Source organism: Rhinatrema bivittatum, chromosome 4 (genome assembly GCF_901001135.1).
Source record: "Rhinatrema bivittatum chromosome 4, aRhiBiv1.1, whole genome shotgun sequence".
Taxonomy (NCBI): Eukaryota; Metazoa; Chordata; class Amphibia; order Gymnophiona; family Rhinatrematidae; genus Rhinatrema; species Rhinatrema bivittatum.
The window spans coordinates 216,507,240-216,522,599 of record NC_042618.1 but is presented as its reverse complement, the minus strand read 5'-3'; the positions used below and the strand labels follow the sequence as shown (position 1 = coordinate 216,522,599).

General features: G+C 47.0%; 1 protein-coding gene across 3 annotated transcripts in view; it reads right to left on the bottom strand.

Moving 5' to 3' along the window:
• The window catches only part of LOC115090504, a 991,523-nt gene that overhangs the window by 126,531 nt on the left and 849,632 nt on the right, over positions 1 to 15,360 (bottom strand). For all 3 annotated transcript variants that reach the window (XM_029599682.1, XM_029599683.1, XM_029599681.1), the window contains one exon: positions 3,507 to 3,617. In XM_029599682.1, the coding sequence (XP_029455542.1) occupies positions 3,507 to 3,617 (111 nt within the window). The remainder of the gene's footprint in view (positions 1 to 3,506; positions 3,618 to 15,360) is intronic.

Sequence of the window (15,360 nt, the reverse complement as noted above, 5' to 3'; positions counted from 1 at the left end):
GGAGACACATTTTATATCTCTTGATGATAGATGGTATATGGACTTGGGATTGACAGGTGGAATGAAACTCAGGGTTACCAACCCCAGACTTTTGCAAAGCCAGTAATAAGTGAGAATAGTCCCTTTTATAAGATCAAGGAGGGAATTGTTCTTTAGGTATAATCCTCATGTTAACACAGGCTCCCATACGGCAGTGAATTTGTTCCTTGAAGTAGCTTGGTAGATGTAAAATCCCATAGGCTCAAATCAGACGAGCTATTTCAAGGTTCATTGTCAGGTTCAGAGAGGTAAAACTTGGAGACAGTGGAAGAGTCCAACTGGTCATTGACGCTCCTCCACTTCCATAGACGGATTATTAGTGCAGCTGATGGCAGAGATCCTTGCAGGAACAGCTTTTGAAAATAAAGCAACTTGAAGGGCTAGCAAGTCTTAGGTTCCTCTTGAATGGTAAATCCTCTTCTCCAGAAGTGGATCTCCAGGGTTTAAGATTGGTTGTAAACTCCCAGAAGTACTGAGGATACAGAACTCAAGGGGAAGATGGCAGAAATAGCTCTAGATGGATCCATAGGTAGCAGTGTTGAATCCCAGGTAAGGGGAAGACATAGTGTCCTCAGATTGGCAGTGATGGGTCCTTCCAGAAGGATTTGCAGCAGAAGAATGATAAGGCTTGTCATGCGAGACAGAAGGTGGCAATTACAGCCCTTTGTCTGGCAGCAAAAACAGTGCTGGGGAGCAGATGAAACAGACAAATCAGGATCTCCCAATCCTGATTCTACCAGCTCAGAAGAAGCTGCGTGAAGGACCCTGGAGGATGGTGGCTGTGAGCTATAAATCCAGGACAACTCACCATGTTGCTATTATAGAGAAGAGATAACATCTCAGGAAGCCTAGAATAGGATCAGTGGCTGGAATTCCCACTTGCACAGAGCAGAGACAGGATCGTAGCTGTAGATAGTCCCAAGGCAAGAACCAGAGTGGTGTAAAGCAGGGACTGGATTGAAACTGGCGAGACTGAGCCAGGCCTAGGGTGCAGGCACCTCCTGCAGGTCGTTCAAACCCAAAGACCTGGAGTTGCTGTGGAATCCGTAGCTTACGAGGGTATGCCCCCTGAAGATCGAGGGTACTCAGCGGAGGAACAAGGAGACTGAAATGACTGCAAGTGTTGAAACCTGGGAGCAGGCACCTCCTGCAGGTCACATGGAACCCAGAAAGAAGTGCAGGCATCTCTGTAGATTGAACAGAGATGGTCCCTGGAACAATTGCAGGCACCTACTGCAGGTCAAGAAGAATTCCAGGACCGGACTGAATTTGAAGGAGATCTGGATGCAGGCGCCTCCTGTAGGTCGAAAAAAAATCCAGACACACCAAAAAGAAGGAGAGGAAAACAAAACATTCTTGACTGGAGCAGGAATCAAAAGAGTGCAGGAAAATTTGGGCAAAAAATTCTTGGCAACGGACAAGGTATCAAGGAGTCCAGGAAAACTTGAACCTGTCGCAGGCACACACTCACCGAGCTCATGGCCTTCGAATCCTGTTGTGAGCACAGAGGTGTGGTCACTTGCTCAGAGAGACTGTGAGCCCTTGGGCCACGACGCGGCTCAGGGAGGAGCCCCAAGGCACACAGTGTGGGAGGTGAGAGTGTTCGGGCAGGGCTGGAGCTGGAACAAGGCTGGACCAGGATCAAGACTTGGAATATCAGGAACTGTAACAAGGCAGGCTCAGCCCTCCACTGGACCAGCACGCACCGGTGAGACTCAGCAATGCAATGCTGGTCTCAAGAGTAGCTCTCTGGCCACTCGGTAGCCCTTCTGAACCCATTGCTTGGGAATGACAAGTGCGTGAGGCCAGACGGAGGCTGAGGGCAGGATCAAGGCAAGACATGGAACTCAGAAACTTGGAAGACTCAGATGAGGACACGTGGAACTTGGAAGACTCGGACGAGTTTTCGTGGAATGTGGAAGACTCGGACTAGGATCCAGGATACTTGGAAGACTCGGACAAGGTTTCGTGGAACTTGGAAGACTCAGACAAGGTTTCAGGGTATTTGAAAGATTCAGACAGGCCGTGCCCATCAAGGCACCCTACACAGCTCCTTTGGGCTGGTCGCGGACCACCTGTCCCACTGCATGCCCTACACAACCTGAAGAGGCTGGTTGCAGACCACGAGGAAAGCGATACAATTGCCGGACTGAAGGTCAGGGTGGAAGAAAATCCAGGCAGCATGGGAACAGGACCAGCCGGAACGGGGCTCCAATGACCGGGAACAGGAACCGGATCAATACGGACTTGCCCTCAGGATGGTCATCTGGAGGCAGAATCTGTCAGGTGAGGCAAGACAGGAATACCCGGAGCCAGGAACTGGAGAAACCAGGACAACAGAACACAGGAACTGGAGTACTGGAACATCAGGGACAAGGAACACCAGAACAAGGAACATCAGGAACTTCAGGACCATGGAACATCAGGATCATGGAACATCAGGAACCCGAAGAGACAATGAAGGAACTCCAATGAGAACAGGACCAGGAACATCAGACGAAAGAGACCAGGAACATCAGGAACATCTGGAACATCAAAACGAAGAGCCATCTAGACACAAGAAGACCACTGAAGACCTTTACCCGAAGGAAGACCACATACCACTGTGAATCCCAATTCGAAGGTCCTGAGGAGTGAAAGCTGAGCCCTTTTATAGGACTGGATAAGGAGGAGACTGATGAGGTCATCTGGTGAGGCCACGGGCTTTTCCCGCCACTGGCCTTTTAAATACTGTGATGAGGCGTGTGCATGCGCCTATGCAGAGCTCGGGGACAGGAGCAGGCAGCGGTGTCCCTGCCATGCAAAGGAGCAACGGCGGTGGCACCAGGGCCAAGAAGAGGATGAAGACGGCGTTGGCTCCTGCCGCGAATATGTCCCGGAACAGCGTCATGTCACGAAGAACGGCGACCCCCTCCTGCTGCATACAGTGGTGTTGGGCCACAGGGGAGCGGCGGTGGCCTATGCCGCAAGACGACGTCCGACTGGCGTCGTGTCGGGCAGGTGAGAGGCTGCTCGTGGGATGGACTCCAGAAGCAGCATCGTAACACTAATTTAGATCTACCATCCAAGAACTACAGACAAAAGACAGGTGCGATTTCATTTCCATGACTTGAATAGTACTTATAAAGTACTTTCTTGTACGCGTATTTCAGAACCCTGCCCTGAGATGTCTCGAAATGCCCTCTTTTTCACTTGCATAGGTATGCACACAAAATGGTTAAGTATGCAAGTACTTTTCACTTTCTGAAAATTTACTTACCATTGACAAGGCCTATGTAAAATGTGTATATCCAGATTTATTTTTTTTTTTGTGCAACTCCCACATAACTTGTGAAAGTTAGTCCCTTAAAGTTAGGGGCCTATGTCTTTTGAATATCTGCTCTAAACTACTTTATCACAAATGAACCATTCACATCTTTCAAAAATGCAAGTAAAATGCTTTTTTATTTTTTGTTTCCTTTTCTTACCCTGTACACATAAAGCTCTTCAGCATCAGTTAGGGCTTCAGAAGGGACGATTTCTTTCAGAGCTATTAAAACTTGAAGGCAATTCAGGTATCCATCTCCATCAGTATCCACCTAGAGAGAAGTTCAGAACAATAATAATCAGCAATGTATGCAATTTAGCTTTTAGAGATGTTACTCTGAAAAACTGAAATACTATTTCTTATTGAATATCAGTACTATAGTACAGAGGATCCCAAACCCGTCCTGGAGGACCCCCAGCCAGTTGGGTTTTCAGGATATCCACAATGAATATGCATGAGATAATGGATATCCTGAAAACCCGACTGGCTGGGGTCCTACAGGACAGGTTTGGGAACCTCTGCTATAGTAGCACTAAAATGTGTATAACCTCTTGCAGGACCCCAAGGACTATACCTCAAACACAGCCTTAGCAGTTAAAGTCCCTTCCTGATGTTAATTTTGTTTGAGTGTCCAAAATCCCTTGATTGGGGGGGGGGGGGGGGAGAATACTCTTCTAGGCCTGTGAATTACTTAGTTCTCAATCAAGCATTAAAGTTCATTGTAAACAGCACTAATAATCACCCTGGAAGTTGATGTGGTTTCCAATTTAAACTTTTACTAATTAAGCATGGAAAAAAAGGATAAACATTTTCTTTACAGCTCTTGGTATTTACAGAGTCCTTTTACACTTTAGATCTTCAATAAATTTGTGCCCTTTTACTGCCATTACATTTAATTTGATGTTAAAGCATTTCAATTAATGGTACTTATTCCTTCTCCACTTCAAGCATTGAGATAGTTTTAAGCTTCCTCCCAATATGTGATGGACAAGATAGTCTCTCAATTTACAGCTGTTAAGGTAAAGTCCCAATTAATCATACCTTGAGTCCAATTACTCTAGAACCTCTTTCTCCCTTTAGTTCATACCTGGGTGGCACCTTTATGTTCCTCTCTTCCATGGCTGAGCTCATTGAGATAGTCATGGGTACATCTGAGTGGTGTTACTGATCTTCTCCTTCCTTCAACTTATTCCTTTTCCCTGGGAATGAATGTGTATTCCTTCCTCCCTGAGAATACTGTTGATCCTAAGGTTTTCTATGAGAGACACCACCTCCTCAAGATGTTATCTCAAACTGAGCCCCTGGGCCCTAGGGAGCTCAAATAAAACAAAACTACTTCTTAAGAAAAAAAAAAGGGGAAACTAAAATAAGGGGCAGGAAGGGTAGAAAAAGCTTCCTCCTCACAAACCAAAGGTTTCCAACAATCCCATGGCCAAAACTAGGAAAAGGGCCCCTTCCTTATTTACTCATTCCAGGTTTCAGTCTCACAGACACCTGTATCCTTCCCTAAGAAAAGAAACCCAAAGGGAACAGCAAAGGGACAACTAGAAGGGTCAACTCGAAAATCCACAAGATGGTGGCAGGGTTTTATATAGGCTTGGAGCTTAGTCATTTTAGGCTCTCACATGGGGGAGCTAGAACCCATAATATATATTGTTCCCCCTGAATCAATGAACTGATCCTCTTAGTCAGAATCCAATGAATTCTCTACAAATATGAACCAATTATTTTAGCAAAACTGATGTCCCAAAAATGTAAATATTTTGTAGAACTGTTGTGATCAAAGTGTTTCAGAAATCTTTATTGTTGTTAGGTATGAACATTAAACACCTCAAGAGCTTCTACATTATTGCAAAAGAAACTGCATAAACAGCAGTCCTTTCTCTTGTGTTTCAAATATCAACATAGCAAACTTACTGTAGATATGAATGAACCACATTTTTGAAACACAGGGACATAGTTATTCTAATTGAAGTTTTATTATAGTGAGCATAGAGTATTTCATACAACTGACTCCAAATACTTTAGTTTCCGTAAAAAAAAACAAGATATGCTGCATTGGAATATTACAATACTCGGGTGAAATATGGAGAGCTATTGTGCATATGGATTGGTTTATTACTAATCATATTGGCAACTTAGATAAATCACTTTTGGAGCTGAAGTTATATGCTAAATCACAGAAAAAGGCAGTGACTGATATTGTGGTTCGAGTATAAGCCTTGGAGGAACAGGTGGATGATTAAAGACTTTAAGCAAGGATTTTCGTAAAGCAGGCACTGTGGGGGTCATTTTCTAAGGAGTTACCGCAGGAGATAAATTCGCAAATCGCGCTAACAGCTGTTAACGCGATTTGCGAATGCAAATTCTTAATTTAGTATTCAAGGGGTGGAGTTTATGTAAAGTTATCGTGTGCGGCGAAACGGCCGCAGTTCATTCGCGATATGTTGTGCACTACAGGCCGGTAAAGGAGTATCGTGGTTCACGATATTCCCAGACAGCCTGTTTCAGTATCCTGCAGGCGGGGGAGAGTGTACTGCAATGATTCATTGGTTGTTTTATCGCGGTGCACGATGTTTTCGCGATTTGCGACTCCAGTTCCGCGAATGGCGAAAACATCGTGTGCGGCGATGTTTCCCCACTGCACGAAAAATGCCTTATTTGCATAGGACACGCCCCCTCATGTGTTACCACTGCGATATTGGAAAATGAGGCCCTGTATTAGCCAACAAGATGGCGACCTTGAAAATACCATTAAGAATAACCTCTTCCTTACTAACTCCCCTCGTATAGCCAATGCCTCCCTGCTGGCCATGTTGAAGAGGTGTCTAAAAAAAGTTTTGAAGGTCCCTGAAGAGGCTATGCCACTAGTTGTACAAACATTCTGTTTGGTGAAAAGTCCTAATGGAGAAGATGGAGAGGAACAGTTAATTTTTTGATATCCTGGATTTATCCCAGTTTTTGGAGTCCTCTCAAAAAGTGTCTGTAGGGCACGATTTTGCTTTGCTTTCAAATCTGATAGAGCTGTAATCTTCAAGTTGTTGTTTTTCAAACTAGAGCCAATCTTTTCTTAGGCTTAAGATATAAATTGTTCTCAACAAGTACATACATTTCAAATTAGGAATAAGAAATGCTTAGTCCTGCTGTAATGTGTTACTGCTTTGGGTGCCCAATTTCCATTGAAAAAAATTCCCCTGCAAGTGTCTGATGAAACATCAAGGAAATAATAATTAGACCCACTTTTTGGAAACATTTTACAGGATAAAATTATTCCTGATGCAAATTCTACTACGATGGATAATGCTAATATTTGAATTTGCCTCTCTAATCTGCCAGTATATGAGGAGCTTGATTTTGAATATTAACTTGTATTTGCTAAGAATGTTATTTTGTTCAGTTGTGTATATATTTTCTGATTTTTATAATTTAACTCTTATTATTTGCATTGTCTTGCACTCTTATCCCCCTAATCTCCTTTTCTAATTTTAGGGTTTTGATAGGTTGGTACTTTATTCTCCTTTTCTATGAACCATGGAGCTTTATTTTTTTTGGGGGGGGGGGGGTTTCCCTGTTTTTCTTATAATATTCCAGTCTTTCGACCAAATTTGTTAAAGCTTTTTTCCCATTCTGTATCTATGGGAAAAATCCTTAGTGAATCAGGTACTTTATTTGTTACAAGGAACATATTTTCCCTGTATTTTTTAAAATTCATTTTAAATAAAGATAAACTGCATTGAATAGATTGGATTAAAATTAACACACAAAGTCATATAGGAAACGATGAAACTTGAGATGGAATTGAGAATCAGTTGGAGAGAAAAAAGACACCAGGTAAAGTTTTCCAGATAAAGGCGTGTCATGGGCATCAGCTTTCACTCACAGAAGAGACTGGTGACTGTTGAGTAAAACAGGATCTTTTACTGTTACCATCAGTAGTACTTGAAATAAGTGCCTGGCTCTGCCAGCTTCTTCCAGTAATTTCACTCTTTACATCCAGGCTCATTCTCCACAGCACCACTTAGTGGTAACCCTCTGTATAGAGCATAATCAATTTACAAGTTAACTCTATCATGACAAATGTTATACAAATGTGTACCATCAGCTACTGCCTAGACTGTGAATTAGGACTGAGAGAAGGCAGACGTTAAAGAAATGTATTCATTTATAAAATTTCTATTCTGCCTATAGAAGACCAGCTGTTCTAAGTGTACTACAGTGAAGCATATATAAAATAATAAACAAACAGCAATTATAATACAAATAGTGGGAAAGGGGAAGGGTGTGATATAGAAATTAGGCAAGAAAGGTATGCAGGTGCAAATTTGATCCTTGTGAAATAAGGAAACTTACAGAGCAATTATATAAGAAAAATAAAGTTAACTAAGTACACAATGTAGTAGGCTGCCAACTAAGAGAGTGTTGCAGTTGGGCTGAGGCAGGATTGGCATGACCTGCAGGGAGGAGCCCTGCAGGTTTCCACCATCAGCAGGAGGACCCAGATGAAGCAAAGATTCAGCTAGAGCTTTGTCTACACCAGCCCTCGTTCCCCTCGGGTTCAGCCTTTGGGTGTCGGGACCGGCAGGTCTTAGGAGGGTCTATGCAGAAGAGGAGGTCCTTGGATAGCAGAGTCATGGGCAGGTGGAGGTCAGACGAGTCCCAAGTTCCGGGCGATGCTTAGAGGCAGGTGGTGGTTAAGCATGTCTAGAAGCAAGCAGATGTCAGTGGCAGGTAGCAGTCAAGCATATCCAAGATCAGGTCAAGGTCAAATCAGGTATCTGTCTGAACTGAAAGAAGTGGCGTGTGGGCAGTCCGCCACTTCTTTCAGGGGTAGGGCAGTCAGGGTAGGGCAGTCAGGCAAGATGAAGAGAACAATGTGGAATGAGGTGAAGACTGAAGACAAGATGCTGGAACTGAAGACAAGGCTGAAGACAAGACGTTGGAAGCAACATTCTCTACTGCAGAGTAGGGAGACCTGTTGCTGAGGCGCCAAATGCAGGATCATGTTGTGCTCCGGGTGTGGATCCTTGGGCCGACCGGCAATATGGGACGGTCGGAAGGCAGACACACACAGTGCGGGATGGATCTTCACCTGGAAACCCGTGACCCCACCAGAGGAGCTGTTAGGGCCCGGGTCGCTAGGACTTAGGTGGCTTCGCCCTGGAAGTCCGAGGTCCCCCCAGGAGGAGCCCGTAGGGACCCGGACCGCTGGGACTTAGGAGAGTCACTGGCGTGAGGGAAAACCGAGGACGGACAGAAGTCTGGACTGGTAGCTGAAGACAGGAATGAGGAGGTGTGCCGGAGTCTGGGTATGCAGCAAGTAGTGGCTCCAAGAAGCGAGCCAGAGTCGAGGCAGGCAGTGAACAGGCAGAGACGTGAAACAAACCAGGATCAAGGCAGGCAGCAGGCAGGCAGAATCGTGAGACAAACCAGGATCAAGGCAGGCAGCAGGCAGGCAGAATCGTGAGACAAACCAGGATCAAGGCAGGCAGCAGGCAGGCAGAATCGTGAGACAAACCAGGATCAAGACACGCAGGATAGCAGCAACTAACTCTCTCCAAGGAGTGACCACGTTGCAAGGCAAAGCAAAGAAGAAAGCTGCGGGTTTAAATCCCCCTCCGGGGCTGACGTCAGAAGGAGGGCGGATCGGCACATCCGGGTGCTGGGAGCTCAAAAGGACAGCCCTCGCGCGCGCGCATTTCCCCGCAGGGGGCGGAGCTATCCTCGGGCTTGCCGGCGTCCCCACGAGGAGGACGCCGCTGCCATGCGGCCAGGCCGGCCCGGAATCACGCGGCTCGCGGCGCAGGGAGGAGACCCGCGGGGAAGGTAAGAGCCCTGGTCGCTGCGTAAGCGACTGGGGTCGCAACAGTACCCCCTTTCTTACGGCCCCTCCTCAGGGGACCTGGCTTACCGGGATTGTCCTGATGGAAGCGAGCTAACAGCGATTTGTCCAGAATGTTCCAAGCTGGCTCCCAGGAATCCTCTTCAGGACCGCAACCCTCCCATGCCAACAGGTATTCCCAGCGACGAGCCCGGAAACGAACATCTAGTACTTCGCGTACCTGATAGGTAGGTTCTTCATTAGAGGGGGATGATACAGCATCAGTCGAGGGTTGATGGAAACGGGAGAGTACCACTGGCTTCAGTAGAGAGACATGGAACACGTTGTGGATACGTAAAGAGGAGGGTAGACGGAGTCTATAAGAGACCAACCCTATGCGTTCAGCGATAGTGAAAGGGCCACAGTATCTTGATGCCAATTTCTTGGAGCGACCTGGCAAATGGAGGTTTCTGGTGCTTAGCCATACCTTAGTACCGGGTAAGAATATGGGTGCTGGTCGACGGTGGCGATTGGCATATTTCTGCATCTTTTCGGCTGAGGAAGTGAGTCGGCGTTGGACCGACCTCCATAGATGATGAATGTGTTGGGCCACCGTTAGTGCTGCCGGTGAAGGCACGGTAACAGGAATGGGCACCGGAGGTTTCAGGTGGCGACCAAAAACGGTCTGGAAAGGTGATTGTCCTGTTATCGAGTGGGTGTGGTTGTTGTAGGCAAACTCGGCCCAGGGAAGGAGGGACACCCAATTGTCTCCTCTTTCGGAGACAAAACTTCGAAGGAACGTCTTCAAGGACCTATTCATGCGTTCGGTCTGCCCATTGCTTTGTGGGTGGAAGGCTGTAGATAGGTTCAACTGTATCCCAAATTTCCGGCAGATGGCCCGCCAAATCGAGCCGTGAACTGTGGGCCCCGATCAGAAACGATACTTTGCGGAAGTCCATGAGCCCTGAAGATATGCTGTGTGAACAGGTGGGCTAACTCTGGTGCTGATGGCAACTTGGGTAATGGTACGAGATGAACCATTTTGGAGAAGCGGTCTACTGTTACCCATATCACCGTATTGCCCTTGGAAGGGGGTAAATCCACCACAAAATCAGTGGCGATATGGGTCCAGGGTTCCGTGGGAATGGGAAGAGGCTGCAGAAGCCCCCATGGGCGACCGTTCAGAGGTTTCTGCCGGGCGCAAACTGGGCAAGAATCCACGTACAGGCGTACATCCTGGCGCACCTTAGGCCACCAGTAATAGCGGTTGAGAAGATTGAGGGTCCTCTCCCTACCGGCGTGACCACCAGAGAGGGAATCATGAGCCCAGGCAAGAACTCTTTTGCGGTCCCTGCGAGAGACTACAACACGTTCAACAGAGGATACGATAGTATTGGCTAACTGGACCTTGGCTGGATCGATAATATACTGAGGGATCTCCTCCTTCTCCTCCGGAATATCATTCCTTGAGAGGGCGTCCGCCCGGACGTTCTTCGCGGCAGGTCGATACTTGAGGAGAAAGTCAAACCGACTGAAAAACAGCGACCAACGTGCTTGTCTGGGGTTCAGCCGCTGGGCTTGGTTCAGGAATTCCAAATTCTTGTGATCGGTGTAGACCGTCACAGGATGAGTCGCCCCCTCCAACCATTGCCTCCACTCTTCTAGTGCCAACTTGATTGCCAATAGCTCCTTGTCGCCAATCCCATAGTTGTTTTCGGCGGAAGTGAATTTCTTAGAAAAATAGGAGCAAGGGAACAAATGGCCAGAAGAGGACTTTTGTGAGAGGACCGCCCCTACCGCAACACTAGAGGCATCTACCTCCACGAAGAATGGCTGAGTGGGATCCAGATGTCGCAAACAGGTGTCATGGAGGAAAGCCTCCTTTAAGTCCTCAAAAGCTTTGCAAGCCTCGGAAGGCCAGATTCGAGTGTCCGCACCCTTCTTGGTTAGGGTGGTGAGAGGTGCCACCAGCTGGGAATACCGTGGAATAAAGTGGCGGTAGAAATTTGCAAAGCCCAAAAAACGTTGCAAAGCCTTCAGGCCCACCGGCCGGGGCCAATTTCGGATGGCAGATACTTTGCTGGGATCCATGCGAAAACCAGTTGCAGAAACGATATACCCTAAAAAGGGCAAGGAATTCTGCTCAAAGAGACATTTTTCTAATTTCGCATATAACCGATGATCCCGCAGAATCTGGAGTACCTGTCGAACATGTCTTCGGTGAGAGGCTAGATCCGAGGAGTAGATAAGAACGTCATCTAAATATACTATAACGCATGATTGTAGGAAGTCCCGGAGGATCTCATTCATTAAGTGCTGGAACACTGCAGGAGCATTGCATAGGCCAAATGGCATCACTAAGTATTCGAAAGCTGCGGGTTTAAATCCCCCTCCGGGGCTGACGTCAGAAGGAGGGCGGATCGGCACATCCGGGTGCTGGGAGCTCAAAAGGACAGCCCTCGCGCGCGCGCATTCCCCCGCAGGGGGCGGAGCTATCCTCGGGCTTGCCGGCGTCCCCACGAGGAGGACGCCGCTGCCATGCGGCCAGGCCGGCCCGGAATCGCGCGGCTCGCGGCGCAGGGAGGAGACCCGCGGGGAAGGTAAGAGCCCTGGTCGCTGCGTAAGCGACTGGGGTCGCAACAGATCAAGTGAGAATTTATAGGGCTTTGGCCATGACATCATCTTGTGATACTGCAGGCCAGTATGCGCATGCCTAGGAAGCAAGGCATCAGCTCGGACTGGCAGCGTCTGGTTGCGTGGAAGTCGGCAACGTCCTGCCATGTTGGAGTGCAGTGGACCGCCACTCAGGGCGCATAGGGAGATAGCATGGAGCCCACAGACAAAGAGATGAGTGCAAAAGTCCATGGGATGTGTACTGCCAAACAAAATAGAGATTATATGACTGTATAGTAAAGTTAGAAGCCAATATCTGAGGGAGCAGGAAGAAAGACTGAAATTGAACCAAGCTAAGGCAGAACAAGAAAAACTAATTGAAGCAAAAGAAGCCAAAATTGAGTTGTATTTGGATTAAAAAAGTTATAACATCCACAAAGACTGGATGTTACAACTGGTCATGAACTACTTCGTGAAATGTCTATGTCTAATGATATATTGTAACCGAACCTTTAACGGCACCTGTTAGAATGTACTATAGTACGCTTTTACCCTCATTAAATATGTGCCTACATGTAAACCGTTGCGATGGTATTTAACTTAGCAACGGTATAGAAAAGGTTTTAAATAAATAAATAAATAAATTTAAATAAATAAATAAAGATAAGGACAGAGTTAAAGTTAAAACGTTTAGTAGTAGAAAAAGAACTGTAACTCAATAAAATCAATTTTTCTAAAGACAAACTGGAGTGTCAGAAGGGAATTCCAGTTGTTAAAAATATTGGTTAAAGACAGATATTTTGGTTAGAGCAGTGGGCTGAGATCCAGGGAAAGGATCAAATCACACTGACACACCTTGTGACCTGGGGCAAATAACTTCTCTCTCCATTGTCTTAGGGGCTTTGAAGATATCTGGTTAAGTAGAAAGTTATCTGGCCACACAAGCCAAATAACTTTAGATCTGCTCTGAAGCAGAAGCGGTCTGGTGGTCCAGAAGAAGCCACCAGGGATGGGTGGTCAGGAAGGAGGAAGCCATGAGTCAGTTGCACAGCCAAAAAAAGGAGAAGCATCTGGCCACGTGATGGAAGAAGAAGCAGTGATAACACTGACTGACAAGGCTGGAAGAAGGAGGTCTCCAGCTGGCCATGTGGGCCCGAATTAGAAGAAGGAGGTTGTTGCCGTGGCCCTAAAGAAGGAGAATGAGACTTCTTCTGCTCCAAGGGCCCAATGAAGGAGGAGGAGGAGGAGGATGCTGCCCCGTGGGCCCAAAGAAAGAGGAGGCTGCTACTCCTAGTAGGCTCAGGGTGGGGAGAAAGAATGAGTAAGCATATGTGTGTGTGAAAGAGAGTCTGTCTGAGTATGGGTATGAGGGAGAGAAGTGAGTTTGGGCATGGGCATGTGTGAGAGCGAGTGGTTATATGTGGGTGAATGAGACAGAGAAAGAATATGTGTGTGTATATAAGAGAAAGTCTGTGCATATACCCCTCTTACCCACCTCTTGTTAATCCACAACAATCTCAGAACAACCAGAAATCAAAAGTTCCCAAGTTTGTGCATGCTTCATAACCTGGCCAAAACCCAAGGCCTGCCTCTACTGGAGGAGCATGATGCTCTTCTTACAGGGCCCAGGCCTGGATTTGACAATAGGCACACAAAGCCTGTGCCTATGGCAGCAAAAATTTTGGGGCAGCAGGCTGGTTGAATATCTGCTGCCTTCAAGGAGAGGATAAAGTTTGTGTGCCCCCTCCCCTCCCCAATCCTTGACATTCTCAGGGTGACTGGAAATCAAGAGTGCCCAGGTATGGACAGAAGGGGATTTTTTTTTTATCCTTAGTTTTTAATTATTGGGTGTTATTTGATACATCTGTTATTTGAAATATTTTATTGGTGCTTGGGAAATTTAAAAAAAAATCTATATGACTTTAATTATTGGATGTTATTCTATTAATTAGCTGTTTTGAAAGGAGTTTCACTCAGGGGTGATATGGTACCTAGCATGCAAAAGATGAAGACAGGGTTGGAAACAATGCTGTCCTTTACAGCATGGTGCCTACTTAGTGATAATGGCTGTAAGGTAGGCCCCGTGGCAGGATGGTACATTTTGGAGACTGCCTTAGATTCCTATGTTTCAAATCTCATGCTGCAGACACTAGGCAAAGTGATCTTGTTGGAAAGAATGCATAAAAATAGCCTGGTTATGGTATTTACAGTTGCCATGAATACTTTATCTACTTTTACAGTTGTCCTATGAATACTATAAAAGTGCCTGATGACATGACAGGGGTAGTGCTTTGGCCAGTATTCCACTAGATAGATGCCTTATATGCAGGAGGAATACTTCAAGCTGTTGGCTGTGACTGGGTTCTGTAAGCTGGCAGGGCAATAGTGGGGTATATGATGGAAGCAGAAAATAGAAAGACTATATTGACATCTCCCTAATGGGTGCTATGTGAACTTATCTCCAGCCCCTTCCTGTCTGGCACAGAGCTGCTCCAACCATTCCCCCTCCAGGCAGCGCAGCACCTGGACTTTTTTCTTGAGGTCTATCTCTACAGATGAGAAATTGGAATAAAAAGCACATAGTTGTTTGATGCAAGTTCTTTGACATCCTCAATGGCAGCTTTCCATTCATGCCACCTATCCCTTGACCCACTCTAACAGTGGCTCTTCACTGTCCCTTCAGACTTCAATATATGTTGTTAGGTTTCCTGGCTCCCCCTTTCCTCCAACTCTTGTCACTGCAAGTAACACTTTAATGCTAAGAGTATAGCCTGTTGCACTCGGGGGTGGAACCTTGTCCTGGAGCAGTGGAGAACGGCTCCCTGGTAGGGACCAGAAAGCACCTGCCCCCAGGGGGCAGAGCACTGGAGGAGACAGAGGCTAGGATAAGCTTCACAACAGGAAGCCCGCAGTCCCCCCGGGTGGAGCCCGTAGGGACCCGAGCCACTTGGACTTAGGTGGGCCTCTCAGGGTCTCCTGGAGAGATGGTAGACAGGCATGTCCACGGACAGCAAGGGAGCATGGTTGGACTTGAGACTGAGGTTCAGATGGAGCAAGGAGGACCAGAACAGCGTAGGCGATGATAAGGCAAGGGACAGAGCCAGAATCAGGAGACATAGTCAATCAGGCAGGGGTCAGAATACGAGGGTCAGTCCGCGGAGTAGTCAGGCAAGACAAAGGTCAGGTTCTGGAGGTCAGACGAGGTCACAAGGCAGGCAGAGGTCAGGATGCAGGCAGCAGACAGGAAGGTCGAGGAACAGGCTGAGGTCAGTACCAAGAGACAGTCCAAGGGTACTACCTGGGGAGACGAACGGACAGACGCAGGAACAGAAGGACGCTAGAACAAGGCTGGAACAGTAGGATGCAGGAACAAGGCTGGAACAGTAGGATCCTGGAACAAGGCTGGAACGAAACTGGAACAAGACTGGAACGAGACTGGAACAAGGCTTAGGACGCAGTGACAATCTAGCATACAATACAATGCTGACCCGATTGCCAAGGCAAGGAAGTGCAGGCAGGGACTTCCTTAATTAGTTCCTTCAATCAGCTAGGACCTGCCCCTGGCCCTACAAGAGGCCGGGCG